The following is a 24577-nucleotide window of genomic DNA, read 5'->3' as shown; positions in this document are numbered from 1 at the left end:
GGCTCCCCAAATTCTATCAGCATATGGATTGTGCTACCAGGGGTAGCAAAACCCTGGATCATTGTTATTCTAACTTCCGCGACGCATATAAGGCCCTCCCCCGCCCTCCCTTCGGAAAAGCTGACCCGACTCCATTTTGTTGCTCCCAGCCTATAGACAGAAACTAAAACAGGAAGCTCCCGCCCTCAGGTCTGTTCAACGGTGGTCCGACCAATCGGATTCCACGCTTCAAGATTGCTTCGATCACGTGGACTGGGATATGTTCCGCATTGCATCGAACAACAACATTGATGAATACGCTGATTCGCTGTGCGAGTTCATTAACAAGTGCATCGGTGATGTTGTACCCACAGCGTCTATTAAAACATTCCCCAACCAGAAACCGTGGATTGATGACAGCATTCTCGCAAAACTGAACGTACGAACCACTGCTTTTAAATCAGGGCAAGGTGACCGGAAACATGAACGAATACAAACAGTGTAGCTATTCCCTCCGCAAGGCAATCAAACAAGCTAAGCGTCAGTATAGAGACAAAGTGGAGTCGCAATTCAACGGCTCAGACACGAGAGGTATGTGGCAGGGTCTACAGTCAATCACAGACTACAAAAGAAAAACCAGCCCCATCGCGGATCACGATGCCTTGCTCCCAGACAGACTGAACAACTTTTTTGCTCGCTTTGAGGACAATACAGTGCCACTGACATGGCCCGTTACCAAAACCTGCGGGCTCTCCTTCACTGTAGCCAACGTGAGTAAAACATTTAAACATGTTAATCCTCGCAAGGCTGCAGGCCCAGACGGCATCCCCGGCCGCGTCCTCAGAGCATGCGCAGACCAGCTGGCTGGTGTGTTTACAGACATATTCAATCAATCCTTTTCCCAGTCTTCTGTCCCCACATGCTTCAAGAGGGCCACCATTGTTCCTGTTCCCAAGAAAGCTAAGGTAACTGAGCTAAATGACTACAGCACTCACTTCCGTCATCATGAAGTGCTTTGAGATACTAGTCAAGGACCATATCACCTCCACCCTACCTGACACCCTAGACCCACTTCAATTTGCTTACCGCCACAATAGGTCCACAGACGACGCAATCGCCATCACACTGCACACTGCCCTAACCCATCTGGACAAGAGGAATACCTATGTAAGAATGCTGTTCATCGATTACAGCTCAGCATTTAACACCCCAGTACCCTCCAAACTCGTCATTAAGCTCGAGACCCTAGGTCTCGACCCCGCCCTGTGCAACAGGGTCCTAGACTTCCTGACGGGCCGCCCCCAGGTGGTGAGGGTAGGTAACAACACCTCCACCCCGCTGATCCTCAACACTGGGTCCCCACAAGGGTGCGTTCTCAGCCCTCTACTGTACTCCCTGTTCACCCATGACTGCGTGGCCATGCACGCCTCCAACTCAATCATCAAGTTTGCAGACGACACTACAGTGGTAGGCTTGATTACCAACAACGACGAGACGGCCTACAGGGAGGAGGTGAGGGCCCTCGGAGTGTGGTGTCAGGAAAATAACCTCACACTCAATGTCAACAAAACAAAGGAGATGATCGTGGACTTCAGGAAACAGCAGAGGGAGCAGCCCCCTATCCACATCGACGAGACAGTAGTGGAGAGGGTGGAAAGTTTTAAGTTCCTCGGCGTACACATCACAGACAAACTGAAATGGTCCAACCACACAGACAGCGTGGTGAAGAAGGCGCAGTAGTGCCTCTTCAACCTCAGGAGGCTGAAGAAATTCGGCTTGTCACCAAAAACACTCACAAACTTTTACAGATGCACAATCGAGAGCATCCTGTCGGGCTGTATCACCGCCTGGTACGGAGCTGCTCCCCCCATAACCGGAAGGCTCTCCAGAGGGTAGTGTGGTCTGCACAACGCAGCACTGGGTGCAAACTACCTACCCTCCAGGACACCTACACCACCCGATGTCACAGGAAGGCCAAAAAGATCATCAAGGACAACAACCACCCGAGCCACTGCCTGTTCACCCCGTTATCATCCAGAAGGCGAGGTCAGTACAGGTGCATCAAAGCGGGGACCAAGAGACTGAAAAACAGCTTCTATCTCAAGGCCATCAGACTGTTAAACAGCCATCACTAACATTGAGTGGCTGCTGCCAACATACTGACTCAACTCCACCCACTTTAATAATGGTAAAATTGATGTAATCAATTTATCACTAGCCACTTTATATTATATAATGTTTACTTACCCTACATTACTCATCTCTTATGTATATACTGTACGCTATACCATCTACTGCATCTTGCCATCTGATGTAATTAAATGTATCACTAGCCACTTTAAACAATGCCACTTTATATAATGTTCTCATACCCTACATTGCTCATCTCATATGTATATACTGTACTCTATACCATCTACTGCATCTTGCCTATGCTGTTCGGCCATCACTCATTCATATATTTATATGTACATATTCTTATTCATTCCTTTACACTTGTGTGTATAAAGTAGTTGTTGTGAAATTGTTAGATTATATTACTTGTTACATATTACTGCATGGTCGGAACTAGAAGCACATTCTTATTGTTGGTTAGGGGCTTGTAAGTAAGCATTTCAAGGTAAGGTCTACAACTATTGTATTCTGCGCAAGTGATAAATACAATTTAATTTAATTTAATTTGACTCATTTTCTGGCTGCAGAGAGGACCTTTTTCAAACAATGCTATGTCTTTGTGTTAGATAGTGAATGCTACCTGTCACCGGATGACTAGCAGGCATAGGAATAGGGTGTCATTCTGCTCTGAGGTCTGTCCTATGGTTCTGTCTGCCATCTGTACTGACAGATGCTTTGCGTCATGCCTAAGAACGACTCTTAGCTGTGGTATATTGGCCATATATCACAACCCCTCGGGCCTTGTTGCATAAATATTGCATAGCCGGTAAAGCCTATCTGTGTACAGAGTGGTTCTCAAACCACTAAAAGCTGCCATGATATTATGATACTAATGTGGTTGTAGCACTAGAAGATAGAAGATAGAAGATAATATAACACGGAGTGAAATCTGACTGAGAATACAGAGTAAAAGTGTGTAGAAATGGCCTGGGTGCCATTTGGGATGCAGAGATAGAAACATTGCAGCAATCTAAATCTGATCACCTGGTCATAGTGCAAGAGTACCTCTGGAGTCGCTGTGTGTTTTGATTTGGTATACCCTACCTTCACAGACACAACCCAGAGCTTAGTAACACAAGGACCAAACAACTGTCATTCTGCTTACATACACACACGGCTGCCAATGCTGTGTAGGACAGAGTGGTTCAAAACTGGGCTGAGTAGATGTACTGTAGGACTCTATTATTCCCTAGAAATAAAATAATAAAATATACAAACTGCTTTGTGCTTATAAGATTGTGGGTAATGGGTCTATCAAGGCCACATTACTGCAGTGAATGCCCTGATCCACTATATCAATCTATGTCAACTTGATTGGAGAACCTAGTAGACATTATTAGTGATGCGTCACAAGGTCTTATACATATTGTGTAGTCTAGTTCCATGGTTTTAGATGCACAGGAAGAACAGATGTCAGAAGGCTGTTTTAAGGACCGTTGTTCTTTCAAACATAAGGTCAATTACAGTCGCGTCCCAACTGGGACCTTATTCCCTATGTAGTGCAATACTTTTGACAATACTATTCCCCACTATGTAGGGAATAGGATGCCATATGGGACGCAGCCTAAGAATGACGTTGTGGGGTGGTAATGGACATGAAGAAAACAAGTTCACATCAGTTCCGGCTGATCAAATTATCATTTGATTAAATTATGTGTAAGAATGATAATTATATAAAGAAGACTCCAACTCATCATTGCAACTGCTCCTTGGCCGGGATTCAATCTGTGGAGCGCTGTCGACAATGCACCGTTTAAAGGCAATGTTCATGCTTTCACAGATTAAAGATGCAGTCGGGGACCTTAAGGACAACAAATTTGTGACATAATGTACAAATTGGATTCGTAAACACACACACGCATGCACGCACAATCGCACTACACACAAACACACACCTCATGTTCTCCTCTCCTCATTACAGTACCAGAGATGTCTTCTTTAGAGTTAATTGACATCAGCTCATGCCTGTGTTATAAAGTACTGTTAAACTTAAAGCCTTAACAGAGAAGAAGCCTATTATAAATATAGATTGACATGAAGCACACAAGGTGGCGCTTTGTTTCAATCTGGAGAGTGCCATGTTATAGTCAATGCAGAAGAAGCGAGATGCTGGAGACATACAGTACATCAGCATTTGTTATGATGCTGGAAATATACGGCTATCACGTCAACTCCTTGCTATGCCAAAAACGACAATGTGTGGCAAGGAGTGGCATGATGGGACAAACAGACTGGTGCCCAGGCTAAATATACCAGCACATTACCATGTATTATAATCATAGAATTAGAATACAAGATGATGGGCCTCCCGAGTGGCTCTGCGGACTAAGGCACTGCATCGCGGTGTTGAGGCATCACTACAGCCTGGGGTTCGATCGATCCCAAGCTGTGTCACAGCCGGCCGTGACTGGGAGTCCCATACGGTGGTGCACAACTGGCCCAGTGTCGTCCGGGTTAGGGGAGGGTTTGGCCGGGGCGGCTTTCCTTGGCTCATTACACTCTAGCGACTTATTGTGGCGGGCCGGGCGCAAGCTGACTTCAGTTGAACGGTGTTTCCTCCGACACATTGATGCGGCTGGCTTCCGGGTTAAGCGAGCAGCAATGAGACAAGATTTGATATCATGAAATTGGGGGAGAAAAAGGGGGTAGGACTGTTGAGAGAGAGAGAGAGAGAGAGAGAGAGAGAGAGAGAGAGAGAGAGAGAGAGAGAGAGAGAGAGAGAGAGAGAGAGAGAGAGAGAGTTCCTGACCGCTCCTGACCGCTACCAACGACATCAACGGATCGAACTCCTCATTCTGTCTCCTACTGCCTCTGACTGGGCTGTGGGAGAGGGACTCCTGACTCTGTCTCCTACTGCCTCTGACTGGGCTGTGGGAGAGGGACTCCTGACTCTGTCTCCTACTGCCTCTGACTGGGCTGTGGGAGAGGGACTTTTGACTGTCTCCTACTGCCTCTGACTGGGCTGTGGGAGAGGTACTTCTGACTCTGTCTCCTACTGCCTCTGACTGGGCTGTGGGAGAGGGACTCCTAACTCTGTCTCCTACTGCCTCTGACTGGGCTGTGGGAGAGGGACTCCTGACTCTGTCTCCTACTGCCTCTGACTGGGCTGTGGGAGAGGGACTTCTGACTGTCTCCTACTGCCTCTGACTGGGCTGTGGGAGAGGGACTCCTGACTCTGTCTCCTACTGCCTCTGACTGGGCTGTGGGAGAGGGACTTCTGACTGTCTCCTACTGCCTCTGACTGGGCTGTGGGAGTGGGACTCCTGACTCTGTCTCCTACTGCCTCTGACTGGGCTGTGGGAGAGGGACTTCTGACTGTCTCCTACTGCCGCTGAGTGGGCTGTGGGAGAGGACCTCCTCACTCTGTCTCCTACTGCCTCTGACTGGGCTGTGGGAGAGGGACTTCTGACTGTCTCCTACTGCCTCTGACTGGGCTGTGGGAGAGGGACTCCTGACTCTGTCTCCTACTGCCTCTGACTGGGCTGTGGGAGAGGGACTTCTGACTGTCTCCTATTGCCTCTGACTGGGCTGTGGGAGAGGGACTTCTGACTCTGTCTCCTACTGCCTCTGACTGGGCTGTGGGAGAGGGACTTCTGACTGTCTCCTACTGCCTCTGACTGGGCTGTGGGAGAGGGACTCCTGACTCTGTCTCCTACTGCCTCTGACTGGGCTGTGGGAGAGGGACTTTTGACTGTCTCCTACTGCCTCTGACTGGGCTGTGGGAGAGGGACTTCTGACTCTGTCTCCTACTGCCTCTGACTGGGCTGTGGGAGAGGGACTCCTCACTCTGTTTCCTACTGCCTCTGACTGGGCTGTGGGAGAGGGACTTCTGACTCTGTCTCCTACTGCCTCTGACTGGGCTGTGGGAGAGGGACTTCTGACTGTCTCCTACTGCCTCTGACTGGGCTGTGGGAGAGGAATTTATAAAGGAGGCAGAGAGAGAAAGAGAGAGAGAGAGAGAGAGAGAGAGAGAGAGAGAGAGAGAGAGAGAGAGTTCCTGACTGCTAGAGATGGAACTTCCCTCTCCTGTCCCCTCCTATCCTCTCTTGACTCTCAGCTTGTTTAAAGAAGTGGTGCATCATCTTGACGATGGGAAATGTTCACCAGCTCTGAGTCTCCTCTGTCCTCCTGACTGCCCTTAGTTTTTGAAGCTGTGCAGTGTGCAGAATCATGGCCCTGCTGCCGGGCTGATGGGAAATATTCACAACTCATGCATCTGCTTTGTCTCACTGTCAATGTTACAACTGATAGTGAGGAGAACAAAACCTAATGTTGCCGTATGTTTACATGAGCTTGTAAAACAAAGTAGGTTATCAATAATGGTGGGCCAAACTGTATACTGTAAGAATTGGTTGTACAGTGTTTAATCTTCTATACGTTTTTCTACAGAAAAGCTTCTCCAGTTTAATCTTGTGGGGACTTGATGAGTTGCTCTTAGATATTCACTAAGATTGTGAACACATCTACATGCGGATGGTAAATGCTGTAAGGATGATAAAAACGGACAAATAGTAATTAAGATTTTAGGACACACTGTACACACATAAATGTCCTCAACTGAAAGCTCCAATATCAGGAAGTTCATTAATCCTTCTGTTGCTCAGTACTCCTAACTAAACTAATTGAATGCAACTCAGTCATATGATTAATATTAATTCAATTAAAGTCAACTACCCCTCTTCAGTTCTCCTCTAATGTGATACAGAAAACAGTTCAGCAGGAAAGTATGTTAAACTGTCAGACGCATGGCAAATATAACACTATGTTCAGGCCCGGTCCTCCTGCACTGAAGTTAGTGTCTGTCTCTCTGTTTGCTTCAGGATGAACATCACCTGGCAGACATTGGAATTCACAATATTATTTACAATATTAAGTTCCCTCAGGAATGTTCCTCAGTCCCCCCTTCTCCCCCCTCTCTGTTCAGTCTTCCTAACCCTATCCAGAGGCTCTTACTAAGCCATCACAATTCTCTTAGTTGTCCTTTATTCAGATGGAGCCTAATGAAGTTATTGAAGTGTCTGGTTCAGCATAATGTTGTTCACAACGTCCGCTAAACCAACCTCTCATTACAAATTCAATGCCATGTTACACCTCATGAGATATTTCAACCTCGTGTTTTTCTCCTCTAAATGTATTGTAAAAGGTTTGCTTAAATTAGAAAAGGATCGTTGAGTTTAATTTGCAGTGGTTTGTATATTCCTTGCAATGTTGCCATATGTAATGTTGTCTCTGGCTGGAACAACCTTTTACGTTAAATTATAAAATAAATTAAACCAATCAATCAATTCACATGGACATGCATCTCAAAGGAAGATAGCGGATTTCGCTTCTGTATTATCCTGCATGTTTTTCTTCTGCGACCATACACACTCCTACTGAGTCACGAGATGCTCCTGCAGTCTATCAACGGAAGAGCGCGCGAAGCTGGAGGCAGCGAAGAGGATGCGTGCGTCTTCCGTGGACTTGATTGCGTGTTTGGGAATGTTTTTAACTAGGGTGGATTTCCTACACTTGAACAAATAATTGTTTCCCAAGATCACACCTACTGAATTGAATGGTTATGAGTCCCGAGAATTATCATGGAATTATTGGAAATTCTGGAAAATTATTTTTTTTGCAACCATGTATGATCGCGACCAGAGAGGAAGACAGTATCAGCTTGCTCTAATTATAACGTTGTTGCTTTAGGTTACATATTCAGTATAGGCTACTTCTGTCAACTGGAATACCCAAAGGAACAAGGTGGAATAGTTTTTCTTCGTCCTATTTCTTTCTGTCCTGCAAACCACAGAAGACCTGCTGTAGTAGGCCTATGTGTGTCAAGCAATGGAACAGAAGTGTATAGGTTTTTGACAATCAAATGTCATAGTTTAAACGTACTGGACTGAGACGGTAAGTTTAGCTGTGTATGTATAGTATAGTTGTATAGTATATTGACATTGATGGGATGATCTACAAACAACCACATTGAACGTTTGTAGATATGAATGGTTTCAACAAATTCAGTTATTACCAGCAGTTGTTATCATATTCATTTTAAAATCAACTAAGAAATATTTATATTATCCAGCAAATGTATGTAAATGCTTTGCTGACTTTGTTGTTAGCCTCTGGATTTTTGTTGATTTAGATTCTGCTGGACTTTTTCTTTACTGCCAAGAACTTTGAATTAGTCAACCTGCCCTCAGGGCAATTAGTAAGATTTGGTATGTAAATCTGATCCAGTCCATTGCAGTGGCGGTTCTAGACCATTTCAACTGGGGGGGCCAAGCTGGGGCCAGTTGTACTGTTAGAGGGGCCAGTTACATTAGACGTTATTGTTGTCATCGTTTTCTTCACTGCATTGCAGGCATTAGCAGGCAAAAGACCATGTTCATAATCATCATCGTTGCCACTGTCTAATAATGGATGTAAAAATAGCAAAAATGAGTTATGTAAAAATAATTTCATACTCCAGGTGAGTGAGATTGCCTAGCAGTAGCAGCGATGTCTCGACTGTACTACAGGAAGACAGACAACTCCTCCTACAGGGACAGGATCGCTCTGAGGATTGTCAGGGCCGAGTCTGAACTGTCTGGCCTGGAAAGGAACTACCTGGGAGCAGTGGAGAAAGGAGACTACGCCTCAGTCAAACAGGCTCTAGAGGTAGGGATGAAGGGAGGAGAGGAAAGGAGGAGGGAGGAAGGAAGGGAGGGGATGGAGGAGAAAGGAGACTATGCGCCTCAGTCAAACGGGCTCTAGAGGTAGGGATGAAGGGAGGAGAGGAAAGGAGGAGGGAGGAAGGAAGGGGATGGAGGAGAAAGGAGACTATGCGCCTCAGTCAAACGGGCTCTAGAGGTAGGGATGAAGGGAGGAGAGGAAAGGAGGAGGGAGGAAGGAAGGGAGGGGATGGAGGAGAAAGGAGACTATGCGCCTCAGTCAAACGGGCTCTGGAAGTAGGGATGAAGGGAGGAGAGGAAAGGAGGAGGGAGGAAGGAAGGGAGGGGATGGAGGAGAAAGGAGACTATGCGCCTCAGTCAAACGGGCTCTAGAGGTAGGGATGAAGGGAGGAGAGGAAAGGAGGAGGGAGGAAGGAAGGGGATGGAGGAGAAAGGAGACTATGCGCCTCAGTCAAACAGGCTCTAGAGGTAGGGATGAACGGAGGTGTTGAAAGGAGGAGGGAGGAAGGGAGGGGATGGAGGAGAAAGGAGACTATGCGCCTCAGTCAAACGGGCTCTAGAGGTAGGGATGAACGGAGGTGTTGAAAGGAGGAGGAAGGAAGGGAGGGGATGGAGGAGAAAGGAGACTATGCGCCTCAGTCAAACGGGCTCTGGAAGTAGGGAAGAAGGAAGGAGAGGGAGAGTTGATGGAGTAAGGGGGAAGGGAGGGAGAAAGAGGTGGAGAGAGGGAGGAAGGGAGGGAGGGGGGAGAGAAAGGAGAGAGGTAAAGTATATTATACCTCCCTCCAACAAGCTTTAGAGGTTGGGATAGAGGGAGGGGAGATGGAGGGAGGAATGGAGAGAGATGGAAGGGAAGGGAGGAAGGAATGGAGGGAGAGAGAGGGGAAGAGGGAAGGGTGGGAGGGAGGGATAAATAAGTCTCAGTTCAAGTACAACATCAATAAACATGATACAATTTGTTATCATGATACCATATAACAAAGTAAACATGCGTTGTCATTCCCTCTTCCACCTGTAGGAGGCAGAGATCTACTTCCGGATCAACATTAACTGTATAGACCCGTTGGGCCGCACAGCTCTGCTGATCGCTATAGAGAATGAGAACCTGGAGATTATAGAGCTGCTGCTCACCTATAACGTGTACGTCGGTGACGCTCTGCTACACGCCATCCGTAAAGAGGTGGTGGGGGCCGTGGAAATGCTGCTCAACCACAAGAAGCCCAGCGGGGAGAAACAGGTAGAACAGTTACAGAGTGCTTCCCAAATTGCACCCTTTTCTTGAGTGTTGGCTATAGTCACTTAGTGGAGGGGTTCACCTGCATACAGCACAACACACTGTCCTTGTGTTATCACCTACATACCAATAGGCTACCTGCTTTACAATCAGATTGGTCTTGAGAAAGGCCTTAGACCAGACATGTCGATATAGAACAGTCTCTACTATATGCCCTCTTGTTGTTTTCCTGTACCCCATCCCCTCCCAGGCACATACTCATTCCTATAAGGATTACTTCAAACCTAGTTTATTTTTCATGGAATAGATCAGCTATGAAATTAGCAGATTTGAGTCTATTAAATAACATTACTTGCATCACTTCTAATCCCCCCCCTTTTTTATATAATGCCCCAACCCCCCTCTCCCCTTTTAGGGGACTCAGTGGAAAACATTAACATTCAACCCTAACTGAAAGCTACAAGGAGAAAATGTACATGTGCAATTTAAAAATGTTTCTCCATGCTATTACACACTGTATATATGAACCATTTAATGTTGGTGAATTACATATTCTTCCTCACATCTCTTGCTTCAGCACAGTGTCTCTCTCTTCTGCACATAATTCCCTTTTCACTTCTCTCTTTGTATGTGTTGGTCTACTCTAATTAACTGGTTCTCTCAGGACTGCAATGAGATACGCTACTCTGGGCAATTTACACATTTTCTCCATACACTTGCACTCTGGATATTTGAACCATAATTCTTACTTCTCCACAGCATCTCTTCTCTCTCTGTGTTGATCTTGGTTGCATCCCAAAATGGCACCCTATTCCATATTTAGTGCACACAACCCTACAAGCCCTTATCAAAATGAGTGCACTATATAGGGAATATGGTGCCATTGAGACTTAGCCATGAACAGGTGAACAGAGGTATGATAAAACAGACAGGGGTTCCCTTAGGTTTGAAAGAGAACGCTTTACTCTGCTCATCACTTTATTTAAACCACTAAACAAGATCCTCCTCACCACATCTCCTAGCCCTCCTTGTGATTCCTCTGTTTGCAGTCTGTTTACTTATACACTCGCTTCGCGATATGTTAATCATCTGATTTACATGTCTGTGGATCACTATAGCAAACGAGTCAATAAGCAGGTACTGTCTTTCATTTGTATAGGCTACTGTATTTTTCTGATGTGTGTGTACTGTGATACATCTGTAGCCTATTGAAGACATCTTATTATGTGAAACTGTGAAAAGGTTACATGATCTCACCAGTCCTAAGGGCAGGCACGCAGTCAGTAAGAAAAGGATAAGGTGCACAAATATATTTTTCTAAGTAACGGTAGTGATGGTAGAATAAATAAACATGTTGGGAAGATAGGCAAAATGACTTACAAAAACAAACAAACTAGGAGCAAAAATATATTTCCCCGGTGCGGCAGGTAACCTAGTGGTTAAGAGCCTTGGCAGGTTGCTGGTTCAGTGTCCTGTATGCTCCGAAGGGGAGAGTAAACATATGTGGGTGGGGAGCGAGGGAGCTCCAAGAAGCAACACACAAGGACACGGTCAAAGCATTAGAAATAAATGCTCAAACTGAAGGAAAATAACTTAACTCGAATTACATAGATAATTGGGCACTTGCGAACAAGTATTTAGCAGCGGTGCACATGCTAAAAACAGTAACAATATTGGCATGTCATAATTAGGCCTAACTCAAGGGTGCATAAGTGAGACCGGGGCTGTGGCCATCACAGGCAAAACTCTTCCTAACAAAGGATACAATATCTAGAATTATGATATTAGGCTATTTAAACTCAACCGTTTATCTTGAAAAAATATATTTTATTGTGACTATTACTCTTGTTTGCAGAGGGCCAAAAATAGAACGTGAAATGTAACCGGAAGACATACACAGTCCTGAAATGCATACAACTTTATCAAAATACACTGTGCTTTATCAAGGGTACATATATGATTCAGCTAGTTTTAAAACATGTAACAGAACAGAATACAGTAGGTCTGACACACACACACACACACACACACACACACACACACACACACACACACACACACACACACACACACACACACACACACACACACACACACACACACACACACACACACACACACACACATACCATTACAGAGAAAGCGTATGGGGGCTGAACACTTCTCAAACACATTTTCAAAGACGTCAAAGAAAACTCCCACAGCACCAAAGCTGCTCTGAAACACTTTGGATTCAACTGAGACCCTTTTAACTACATGGACAAGAACTCATAGAGCCTCCCATTTGGTTAGCTATTGAGACAATGTCTACATACACCATACAGTATTACATCTGAGTTAGGATTCTGTCCCTCCATCAGATGGAGAGAGAGAGAGGGAGAGGAGTGTAATAGAAGAGTGTATTTACACCCTCTCATCTTTCTATCAGAGGAGACCGTTGTGTCTCTTTTTCTCCACCTCTCTTTCTCCATCTCTACTGTATCTCCACCTCTATTTCTCTACCTCTCTGTCTCCACCTCTCTTTCTCCACCTCTCTTTCTCCATCTCTACTGTATCTCCACCTCTATTTCTCCACCTCTCTGTCTCCATCTCTCTTTCTCCATCTCTACTGTATCTCCACCTCTATTTCTCCACCTCTCTGTCTCCACCTCTCTGTCTCCACCTCTCTTTCTCCATCTCTACTGTATCTCCATCTCTATTTCTCCATCTCAACTTTATCACCTCTCTTTCACCACCTCTACTGTATCGCCACCTCTATTTCTCCATCTCTCTTTCTCCATCTCTACTGTATCGCCACCTCTATTTCTCCATCTCTCTTTCTCCATCTCTACTGTATCGCCACCTCTATTTCTCCATCTCTCTTTCTCCATCTCTACTGTATCGCCACCTCTATTTCTCAACCTCTCTTTCTCCATCTCTACTATATCTCCACCTCTCTTTCTCCATCTCTACTGTATCTCCATCTCTATTTCTCCATCTCAACTTTATCACCTCTCTTTCACCACCTCTACTGTATCGCCACCTCTATTTCTCCATCTCTCTTTCTCCATCTCTACTGTATCGCCACCTCTATTTCTCCATCTCTCTTTCTCCATCTCTACTGTATCGCCACCTCTATTTCTCCATCTCTCTTTCTCCATCTCTACTGTATCTCCACCTCTATTTCTCCATCTCTCTTTCTCCATCTCTACTGTATCGCCACCTCTATTTCTCCATCTCTCTTTCTCCATCTCTACTGTATCGCCACCTCTATTTCTCCATCTCTCTTTCTCCATCTCTACTGTATCTCCACCTCTATTTCTCAACCTCTCTTTCTCCACCTCTCTTTCTCCATTTCTACTTCATCTCCACCTCTCTTTCTCCATCTCTTCTGAGGGAGATTAGAGATAATGATAGTAAGGTCAGACTCCATCTCAACAGCATGACCTAACTGGCAGCGATGCTAGTCATTGTTTCAACATCACTTTGTTATGCAAACTCATCCTCTGGACCACACGCATGCACGCACACACACCATCAGGAGCATCAGGAATCAATGACAAGAAGACCTGTGGTTTACGGGAACATCACTTAGATCTGAGTTGTTGTGATAAGGGGAACAGTAATGTAATCCTGTTAGCTAGTATTTCCTCATACTGTAAGTGAAGTGGTCACTCAAGTGCCTCTTTCCTTATTAGCTCCTCCCAGAGGGAGACCAATCAGACTGTGGTTGTCCCAGATGGCCCCCTATACCCTATATAGTGCACTACTTTTGACCAGAGCCCTATGATGGTGCCATTTGGGATGCACACTAAATGATTAGACCCTGTTAATCAATCAATCAATCAAATTGATTTTAAAGCAGATGTCACAAAGTGCTTTTACAGAAACCCAGCCTAAAACCCCAAACAGCAAGCAATGCAGATGTAGAAGCACAGTGGCTGGCTAGGAAAAACTCCCTAGAAAGGCAGGAACCTAGGAAGAAAACTAGAGAGGAACCAGGCTGTGAGGGGTGGCCAGTCTCCTTCTGGCTGTGTCTGGGGGAGATTGTAAGAGTACATGGTCATTAAGGCCAGATTATTCTTCAAGATGTTCAAACATTCATAGATGACAAGCAGGGACAAATAACAATCATAGTGGTTATAGAGATATCCTGGGACAGGGCTAACCAGGCAGGATATAGCCCCACCCACATTGCTAATGCACAGCCCCCACACTACCAGAGGGATATCAATAGACCACCAACTTATTACCCTGAGACAAGGTGGAGTACAGCCCATGGAGAGCTCCCCCACCGCAAGAGCTCGAGGGTGCGCAAAACCAGACAGGAAGATCACTTCAGTGACTCAACCCACTCATTTATAGTATAGCGATACTCAGAAGTTATGCACCCCTCCTAGCGACGGCATGGGAGAGCACTAGCAAGCCAGTGACTCATACGGTCAGAGGCAGAGAATCCCAGTGGAGAGAGGGGAGCCGGCCAGGTAGAGACAGCAAGGGTGGTTCGTCACTCCAGTGCCTTGGTGTTCACGTTCGCACCCCTGGGCCAGACTTCACTCAATCATAGGACCTACTGAAGAGATGAGTCTTCAGTAAAGACTTAAAGGTTGAGACCATACCATAAAAATTAACCTAGGAGAAAGCCCTGCCTCCAGCTGTTTGCTTAGAAATTCTAGGAACAATAAGGAGTCCATGCAATGCTTTGTAGGTTATCAGTAAAACCTTGAAATCAGCCCTAGTCTTAACAGGAAGCCAGAGGCTGGCACTGGAGTAATATGATAAAAATGTTGGGTTCTAGTCAAGATTCTAGCAGGCGTATTTAGCACTAGCTGAAGTTTATTTAGTAGAACATTGCGGAAGTCTAATCTTGAAGTGACAAAATCATGGATCAGCATTTCTGCATAATGTTTTGACAAAAAGCTTCAGATGTTTGCAATGATGAACATATTTTTTATATGTTTATCAAAAGAGAGATCAGGGTACAGAGTAACACCGAGATCCTTCATAGTTTTATTTGTGATGAGATTAATTGTCAGATAAACCAGCAGATCTCTTTGTTTCTTGGGACCTCTGTTTTGTCCGAGTTTAAAGGTAACAAATGTGCCGCCATCCACTTCCTTTTGTCTGAAACACAGTCTTCCATGGTAGGCAATTTTGGGGCTTCACCATGTTTCATCGAAATGTACAGTTGTGTGTTGGTATGGTGTTGGTATGGTGTTTCCAAATGACATCACCAGGAGGTAGCACATACAGTGCATTTGGAAAGTATTCAGACCACTTCCCTTTTTCCACATTTTGTTACGTTACAGCCTTATTCTAAAATATCTTAAATTAAAAATGTTCCTCATCAATCTATACACAATTCCCCATAATGACCAAGCAAAAACAGTAAAAAAAATTATTATTGCAAATGTATATATATAAACCCAATCTAACATCTCTGGAGAGACCTGAAAATAGATGTGCGGCAACACTCCTCATCCAACCTGGCAGAGCTTGAGAGGATCTGCAGAGAAGAATGGGAGAAACTCTCCAAATACAGGTGGGCCAAGCTTGTAGCGTCATACCCAAGAAGACATGAGGCTGTAATCACTGCCAAAAGGTGCTTCAACAAAGTACTGAGTAATGGTTTGAATACTTGTGTAAATCTGATATCGTTTTTTTTTCTTCTAATATATTTGCAAAAATGTCTAAAAGCCTGTTTTTATGCACGCACGCACGCACGCACACACACACACACACACACACACACACACACACACACACACACACACACACACACACACACAGCTACTTCTCAAGTAAAACCTAAGCCATGTACCTCTATTGTATTGGTTCATAACGAAACATTATGGTATTGATATTGATAATACTACAATGTTGTTATTAATTCAGTTTTGTCTAATTCAGTTTTCTTCTTCAATCAATATCTGGATTGAACACATATCTTCTCTCTTGCCCATCATCATCCCTATCTGACTATAACCCTTATTTATCCCTGCCCTCCCTCCAGGTTCCTCCCATCCTATTGGACAAGCAGTTCTCTAACTTTACTCCTGACATCACACCCATCATCCTGGCAGCTCACACCAACAACTATGAGATCATCAAACTGCTGGTGCAGAAGGGGGTGTCCATGCCCCAGCCACATGAGGTGGGTCTGAATCTGGATATATGCTACACTGTGGTGTAGTACTATGGTAAATGATTAAGTACTACATGCTACAGTATGATATAGTATGTAATGTAGTACAGTACAATAGTCACAGCAGGCTACACTACACTATGCAGTATGACACAATAGTAGAGTACAGTATGATAGTTACAATACTGCCCTTCCTCCACTAACTCTCCAGTACTGGTGTGTGTTCCAGGTGCGCTGTAACTGCATGGAGTGCGTGTCCAGCTCTGATGTGGATAGTCTGCGTCACTCCCGCTCTCGTCTCAACATCTACAAGGCCTTGTCCAGCCCATCACTCATAGCTCTCTCCAGTGAAGACCCTTTCCTCACAGCCTTCCAGCTCTCCTGGGAACTACAGGAACTCAGCAAGGTGGCTTTTTTAACAGATATTTGCTCATAGTTAATTAATTTTATTTAATTAAATTGAGGTGGAGAATGAGTCAAAGAAGAGTGAGGAGTTGTCTCAGCAGTGTAAGTACTTTATAAGCAGTTTATGGACTATGAATTGACTTTATCCTTTTCATTTTTATGTGGAACATAAGGCCTCCACAAGAGAGTGATGCCCATCTTCTGCCTGTTAGGAAATGCACGGTGTTGTATGACAGTGTTTATTTGTGCTCGACTTTTAACTAACAGTTTATTCCTGTTTCAGGTGGAGAAATAGTTTATGTCGGAGTATGAGGAGTTGTCCTAGCAGTATAAAGGTTTTATAAAGAGTTTTTAACTCGTTTATTGACTGTTAACTAACAGTTTCTGTCTGTTTCAGGTAGAGAATGAGTTTAAGTCGGAGTATGAGGAGTTATCTCAGCAGTGTAAACAGTTTGCCAAGGACCTGTTGGACCAAACCAGGAGTTCCAGAGAACTAGAACTGATCCTGAACTACAGAGACGACATCAACCCTCTACTGGATGAGAACACCAACGACCTGGCCAGACTCAAACTGGCTATCAAATACACACAGAAAGAGGTAAGCCATAACCCATGTTTCCTCAGGAAGCTGTGTTTATTGTCGTTTTATTGCATGTTGAAGCTCGGCCAGGTGGCTCTCCCTCCCAATGTCTTTAGTACAGCTGAGGGTTTTACATGTTGTATTTCAGTGGATAAAGCATGAAGCTAATGTCTGCTGTTATCTCTAAGATTGGATTTAGAAGTAGTAGATGGCCGGATTGGGGTGGAGACTTCCTATGGGAGTTGTACTTCTGTGGTAATCACCAGGTTGTGTCTGAAAATGGCATCCTTCCTTAGTGAAACAACACATTACTGGAGCTATCTCAGTCTGCTGTCCAGTCCCTTGATGGGAACGTAATGAAACATAATGATAAAGCAATACGGATGCTACTAATAGGATAATGTTTGCTTGGAATACTAACTCACAATACATCTAAATTACACAGAAAGCAGCATGTTGCACAGGAAAACAACAACCTTGGCCATGTCCTATATGGCACCCTATTCCCTAGTACAGTTATGAAATGGAAGTTGTGAAATGTTGCCCCCTACTGTGTAGAAGGGGACACTGCATCGTACTCACGTAGAGAGTGAAGATGACTGAAAACTGAAGAAAAAACACACATTCATTGCTTATTACTTTTAACCCTTTCCATGAGACGGACATTTACAGTATGGCACTGCTGAAAATACGCAACATGCTATATCCCTTTAGGGTTAGGGATAGAACAGAGATAAGACTCAAGTCTCCACAGAGAGACATTTATAAGAACTCCATGTTCCTGTTTGAAAGAGTGCCTGTCCGTCAAACCTGTTCCTCATGAAACATTGTTATGTTTTTCTCTCTGGGAGATTTGATTGAACCATCTGCGCTGCTCTCTCTGTGTGACGGTGAGGTTAATCTCAGTCTAACAGAATTACGAACAAATTACAACCAAATGGATCTCCATCACTTAGAGCAGGGCATTGTGGGGGATGAGGTCATCAGTGAGGTCATCAGTCAGAGAGCGACTGAGACAGAGAGTGTTTTAGATGGTACCTGAGACAGTCAGAGTGTTCCTTATCAAACCTTGTAAGCAGAGGCAGATCTGAAAGAAATGCCCTTTTCACACTACTGAGCCTAGTTGAGCCAAACTCATAACACATCCACCACAGTTCCTGGAACTGTGCTGACAAGGACAATATGAAGAGAACGCATCCGGCGCAGCGCAGTACAGTGTGTGAGGAGGATATTAGAGAGGAACAAAGATGCCAAGGAGGGACACTTGGGACCAGGCCAGGGACAGCTGGTAACACTCACCAGAATGATCAGGCACATTAAGGTCATTAACAGCTGGAGGTGCTGCTGGACTAAACCAGACTAAACATTTAATGTAATCTGGGACCTTAGTTGACCTCCTCCATTAGCTGAGTGTGTTTACTGCTGTGCCTAACTGTCTAACTGTCAGTATGCTGTATGCTGTACACAACTGTCCAACTGTCCGTATGCTGTATGCTGTACCCAACTGTATAACAGTCAGTATGCTGTATGCTGTACCCAACTGTATAACTGTCAGTATGCTGTATGCTGTACCCAACTGTATAACTGTCAGTATGCTGTATGCTGTACCCAACTGTATAACTGTCAGTATGCTGTATGCTGTGCCCAACTGTCTAACTGTCAGTGTGCTGTATGCTGTACCCAACTGTCTAACTGTCAGTATGCTGTATGCTGTACCCAACTGTATAACTGTCAGTATGCTGTATGCTGTGCCCAACTGTCTAACTGTCAGTGTGCTGTATGCTGTACCCAACTGTCTAACTGTCAGTATGCTGTATGCTGTACCCAACTGTCTAACTGTCAGTATGCTGTATGCTGTGCCTAACTGTCTAACTGTCAGTATGCTGTATGCTGTACCCAACTGTCTAACTGTCAGTATGCTGTATGCTGTACCCAACTGTATAACTGTCAGTATGCTGTATGCTGTACCCAACTGTATAACTGTCAGTATGCTGTATGCTGTACCCAACTGTATAACTGTCAGTATGCTGTATGCTGTACCCAACTGTATAACTATCAGTATGCTGTATGCTGTGCCCAACTGTCTAACTGTCAGTGTGCTGTATGCTGTACCCAACTGTCTAACTGTCAGTATGCTGTATGCTGTACCCAACTGTCTAACTGTCAGTATGCTGTATGCTGTGCCTAACTGTCTAACTGTCAGTATGCTGTATGCTGTACCCAACTGTATAACTGTCAGTATGCCGTATGCTGTACACAACTGTCCAACTGTCAGTATGCTGTATGCTGTGCCCAACTGTCTAACTGTCAGTATGCTGTATGCTGTACCGAACTGTCTAACTGTCAGTATGCTGTATGCTGTGCCTAACTGTGCAATTGTCAGTATGCTGTATGCTGTACCCAACTGTCTAACTGCCAGTATGCTGTATGCTGTACCCAACTGTCTAACTGTCAGTATGCTGTATGCTGTACCCAACTGTCTAACTGTCAGTATGCTGTATGCTGTATCCAACTGTCTAACTGTCAGTATGCTGTATGCTGTACCCAACTGTCTAACTGTCAGTATGCTGTATGCTGTACCCAACTGTCTAACTGTCAGTATGCTGTATGCTGTACCCAACTGTCAGTATGCTGTATGCTGTACCCAACTGTCCAACTGTCAGTGTGCTGTATACTGTACCCAACTGCCAGTATGCTGTATGCTGTACCCAACTGTCTAAATGTCAGTATGATGTATACTGTACCCAACTGCCAGTATGCTGTATGCTGTACCCAACTGTCTAAATGTCAGTATGATGTATACTGTACCCAACTGCCAGTATGCTGTATGCTGTACCCAACTGTCTAAATGTCAGTATGATGTATGCTGTACCCAACTGTCAGTATGCTGTATACTGTACCCAACTGTCCAACTGTCAGTGTGCTGTATACTGTACCCAACTGCCAGTATGCTGTATGCTGTACCCAACTGTCTAAATGTCAGTATGATGTATACTGTACCCAACTGCCAGTATGCTGTATGCTGTACCCAACTGTCTAAATGTCAGTATGATGTATGCTGTACCCAACTGTATAACTGTCAGTGTGCTGTATGCTGTACCCAACTGTCTAAATGTCAGTATGATGTATGCTGTACCCAACTGTCTAAATGTCAGTATGCTGTATGCTGTACCCAACTGTCTAAATGTTAGTATGATGTATGCTGTACCCAACTGTCTAAATGTCAGTATGCTGTATGCTGTACCCAACTGCCAAACTGTCAGTATGCTGTATGCTCTGTCCAACTGTCAGTATGCTGTATGCTGTACCCAACTGTCCAACTGTCAGTGTGCTGTATGCTGTACCCAACTGCCAGTATGCTGTATGCTGTACCCAACTGTCTAAATGTCAGTATGCTGTATGCTGTACCCAACTGTCAGTATGATGTATGCTGTACCCAACTGCCAAACTGTCAGTATGCTGTATGCTGTACCCAACTGTCAGTATGCTGTATGCTGTGTCCAACTGTCCAACTGTCAGTATGCTGTATGCTGTACCCAACTGTCAGTATGCTGTATGCTGTACCCAACTGTCAGTATGATGTATGCTGTACCCAACTGCCAAACTGTCAGTATGCTGTATGCTGTACCCAACTGTCAGTATGCTGTATGCTGTGTCCAACTGTCCAACTGTCAGTATGCTGTATGCTGTACCCAACTGTCAGTATGCTGTATGCTGTACCCAACTGTCCAACTGTCAGTATGCTGTATGCTGTACCCAACTGTCAGTATGATGTATGCTGTACCCAACTGCCAAACTGTCAGTATGCTGTATGCTGTACCCAACTGTCAGTGTGCTGTATGCTGTGTCCAACTGTCCAACTGTCAGTATGCTGTATGCTGTACCCAACTGTCCAACTGTCAGTGTGCTGTATGCTGTACCCAACTGCCAGTATGCTGTATGCTGTACCCAACTGTCTAAATGTCAGTATGATGTATGCTGCACCCAACTGTATAACTGTCAGTATGCTGTATGCTGTACCCAACTGCCCAAGCTTGCTTAAGATGTGCCTGTTTTCGTGTCAGTTGTTTGTCAATGTGGAGTGGAAAGCAAGTGAGAAAGAATAGTAAACATTGTGAAGTTGCATTAGACACACGTCTCCCCCTCTCCATCGCTCCCTTTCTCCCCCCTCTCTCATTTCCTCCCCTCCTTCCTTCCTCAATCTCCCTCCTCCAGTTTGTAGCCCAGCCCAACTGTCAGCAGCTGCTTGCGTCTCGTTGGTACGATGAGTTCCCTGGATGGAGGCGTCGTCACTGGGCAGGGAAGTTCCTAACCTGTGTCTTCATCGGCCTCCTCTTCCCCCTCTTCTCCCTCTGCTACCTGGTCTCTCCTAAGAGCCGCTATGGACTCTTCATCAGGCAAGTAGCCTAGAGGTTAGATAGGCAGGCCAGCAACCGGAGGGTTGCCCGTTTGAATCCCTGGTCTGATGGGAAACATCTGTCAGGAAGCTGAAGTTGAATTTCTGTTAGACGTATTGGTCAATAAAGTCATCTTCTTCATCATCATTAGGAAGCCCTTCATCAAGTTTATCTGCCACACAACGTCGTATCTCACCTTCCTGTTCCTGCTGCTGCTGGCCTCCCAGCACATCGTCTCTACAGACCCCAACAGGCAGGGGCCGCCTCCTACGGTTGTGGAATGGATGATACTACCCTGGGTACTGGGTAAGAGTGTGTGTGTGTCTGTGTGTCTGTGTGTGTGTGTGTGTGTGTGTGTGTGTGTGTGTGTGTGTGTGTGTGTGTGTGTGTGTGTGTGTGTGTGTGTGTGTGTGTGTGTGTGTGTGTGTGTGTGTGTGTTTTACGTGCGCAGTGTTGCACAACATGGTTGATCAAGAAAGGAAAGACTTGGACACGTGCTTCATTGATACATAACAAGATGTCAACTCCACAGAAGGCCAGCTGATAATGGAGTCCTTTGAGACATACCAAGTAGACTGCTATTGATGTTAGTTGATGACAATTCTGACAGGAAATGGTGGAAACCAAGCTTGTGTTTCAGCCAAATACTCTATCTACCGTTTACACCTGGTTTTCATGCATTGAACACACACTGCATTATAAGACAACCCAGCCCATGTGTGTCCTATGTAACTTCCATTATGGTGCTCTGTTCAATGCAACCGCATGGCAGGATGCATGGGCTTGCTACCTGTTCATACCTGTCTACCTGTCCTGCATCACCGCTTAATATGGCAAATGCACCACCCTCGATCGCCAAGCAAAGACTGCACCCACCCAAGCCATAGTTCACTCTGCTACCGTCCGGCAAACGTTGCCGGCGCATAGGCTCTTGGACCAACAGGCTCTGAGACAACTTCTACCCCAAGCCATAAGACTGCTAATTAGTTCATTAATGGTTACCCAGACTATATACACTGACCCTATCTTGCACTGACTCTATGCACACTCACACACAAACTACTATGACACTCTCACACAAAATCCACACACATTCACATACACTACACACACACACACACACGCATTACACACACACGCATACCGAAAACACAAACACACATACAGATGTAGGATCTTAATTTGAGCCAGTTTGCTACAGCAGGAAAAAAATCCTGCAGCACCAGGAAATGTGAATTATTACATGGATTATAATTAATGGACATTTTGGTAGAGTTGATCCATTTTTCATTAGGGCAAACTTTAGAAGCCTAGTTAAAACTCAAATACACTACAAGTTTGCATTTCCTGCAAACTTCCTGCAAACTCATCGTCAAAACAGAGAATAAACGTATCGCTACTGCTCAAACAAAAAGAGACAACAACCCACAAACATCGTGGGGGGAAAAGGAACTTAAATATGATTCCCCAATCAGAGGCAACTAGCGACAGCTGTCTCTGATTGGGAATCGACAGAACCCAACATAGAAATACGCCCCAAAGCAAGGCTATACCAAATCATAGAAAATAAACTATAGAGATGCCACACCCTGACCAAAATAGAAGAGTTCACCTGGTCAGGGCGTGACAGTACCCCCCCCTCCAACGGTGCGTACTCCCGGCGCACCAACCTAAAGTCTATTAGGGGGGGGACCCGGGTGGGCGCCTCACCCTCGGTGGAGGCTCTGGCCCCGGGCGTGTTTCTCCCCCCTGCCTCCACCCTAGCCCTACCCCTCTGGCCCGGACTGGACCATGGTGGAGCGGCATGCTCAGGCTCCGGAGCGGAGCCGCCGACCGGAACAGGACTGGTCACCGTGGACCGGACACAGGCCGTGCCGGACTGTGGACACGCGCCGTGGGCCTGGTGCGGGGAACAGGGACGGGCCGGACAGGACCGGGGACACGCACCACCAACCTGGTGCGGGGAGCAGGGACGGGCCGGACTGGCCTGGGGACACGCACAACCAACCTGGTGCGGGGAGCAGGGACGGGCCGGACTGGACTGGGGACACGCGCCACTGGCTTGGTGCGGGGAGCAGGGACGGGCCGGACTGGACTGGACACACGCACCACTGGCTTGGTGCGGGGAGCAGGGACGGGCCGGACTGGACTGGGGACACGCACCACTGGCTTGGTGCGGGGAGCAGGAATGGGCCGGACAGGACTGGGGACACGCACCACTAACCTGGTGCGGGGAGCAGGGACGGGCCGGACTGGACTGGGGACACGCACCACTGGCTTGGTGCGGGGAGCAGGGACGGGCCGGACTGGACTGTGGACACGCACCACTAACTTGGTGCGGGGAGCAGGGATGGGCCGGACAGGACTGGGGACACGCACCACTAACCTGGTGCGGGGAGCAGGGATGGGCCGGACCGGACTGGGGACACGCACCACTAACCTGGTGCGGGGAGCAGGGATGGGCCGGACTGGACTGTGGACACGCACCACATTCGCCCGGCAAGGGCGAGGTGCTGGCACAGGACGTGCTGGACCGTGACCGCACACCGGCGACACAGTGCGCATAAGCGGCGCCGGATATCCTGGACCGAGGAGGCGCACTGGAGGTCTGGAGTGCACAGCTGACATCACCCGTTCTGGCTCAATGCCCACCTTAGCCTGGCAAGTGTGGAGCGCTGGCACAGAACGCACTGGGCTGTGCAGCCGTACCGGAGACACAGTGCGCGTCCTCGGCGCAGGATACATCGGGCCGAGAAGGGGCACCGGAGGCCAGGAGCGCTGAGCCGGCACAACACGTCCTCGCTGAACACTCCCCCTAGCCCGGCAAATGTGGGGCGCTGGCACAGAGCGCACTGGGCTGTGCAGGCGCACTGGCGATACCGTGCGCACCTCTGCCACCCAAGGCTCTTCCTCCACGCTGTCCCTACGCAGGTCCTCCAGGACCTGCCACATCTCTGCCTCCTCCTTCGCCGTTATCCCCCACGAGAGCAGTGGTCTGGGCTCTTCCTCTGCCCTTCCGGACCA

The 24577-nt window shown here is 46.3% G+C and overlaps 1 protein-coding gene across 1 annotated transcript in view; it reads left to right on the top strand.

The window, feature by feature from the left end:
• Positions 1 to 7271: 7271 nt before the first annotated feature.
• LOC115163313 (short transient receptor potential channel 4) overlaps positions 7272 to 24577 on the top strand; it is a gene marked incomplete in the record, with an annotated part of 23308 nt that continues 6002 nt past the window's right edge. Inside the window, 8 exon segments of the mRNA XM_029715091.1 lie at positions 7272 to 8046; positions 8612 to 8799; positions 9832 to 10050; positions 16040 to 16180; positions 16401 to 16577; positions 16974 to 17174; positions 21372 to 21553; positions 21705 to 21859. Coding sequence (XP_029570951.1) covers positions 8641 to 8799; positions 9832 to 10050; positions 16040 to 16180; positions 16401 to 16577; positions 16974 to 17174; positions 21372 to 21553; positions 21705 to 21859 — 1234 coding nt within the window.

This window comes from Salmo trutta, chromosome 26 (assembly GCF_901001165.1).
Source record: "Salmo trutta chromosome 26, fSalTru1.1, whole genome shotgun sequence".
NCBI lineage: Eukaryota > Metazoa > Chordata > Actinopteri > Salmoniformes > Salmonidae > Salmo > Salmo trutta.
The sequence above is the reverse complement of the archived record's forward strand: the minus strand, read 5'-3'. Positions and strand labels throughout refer to the sequence as shown.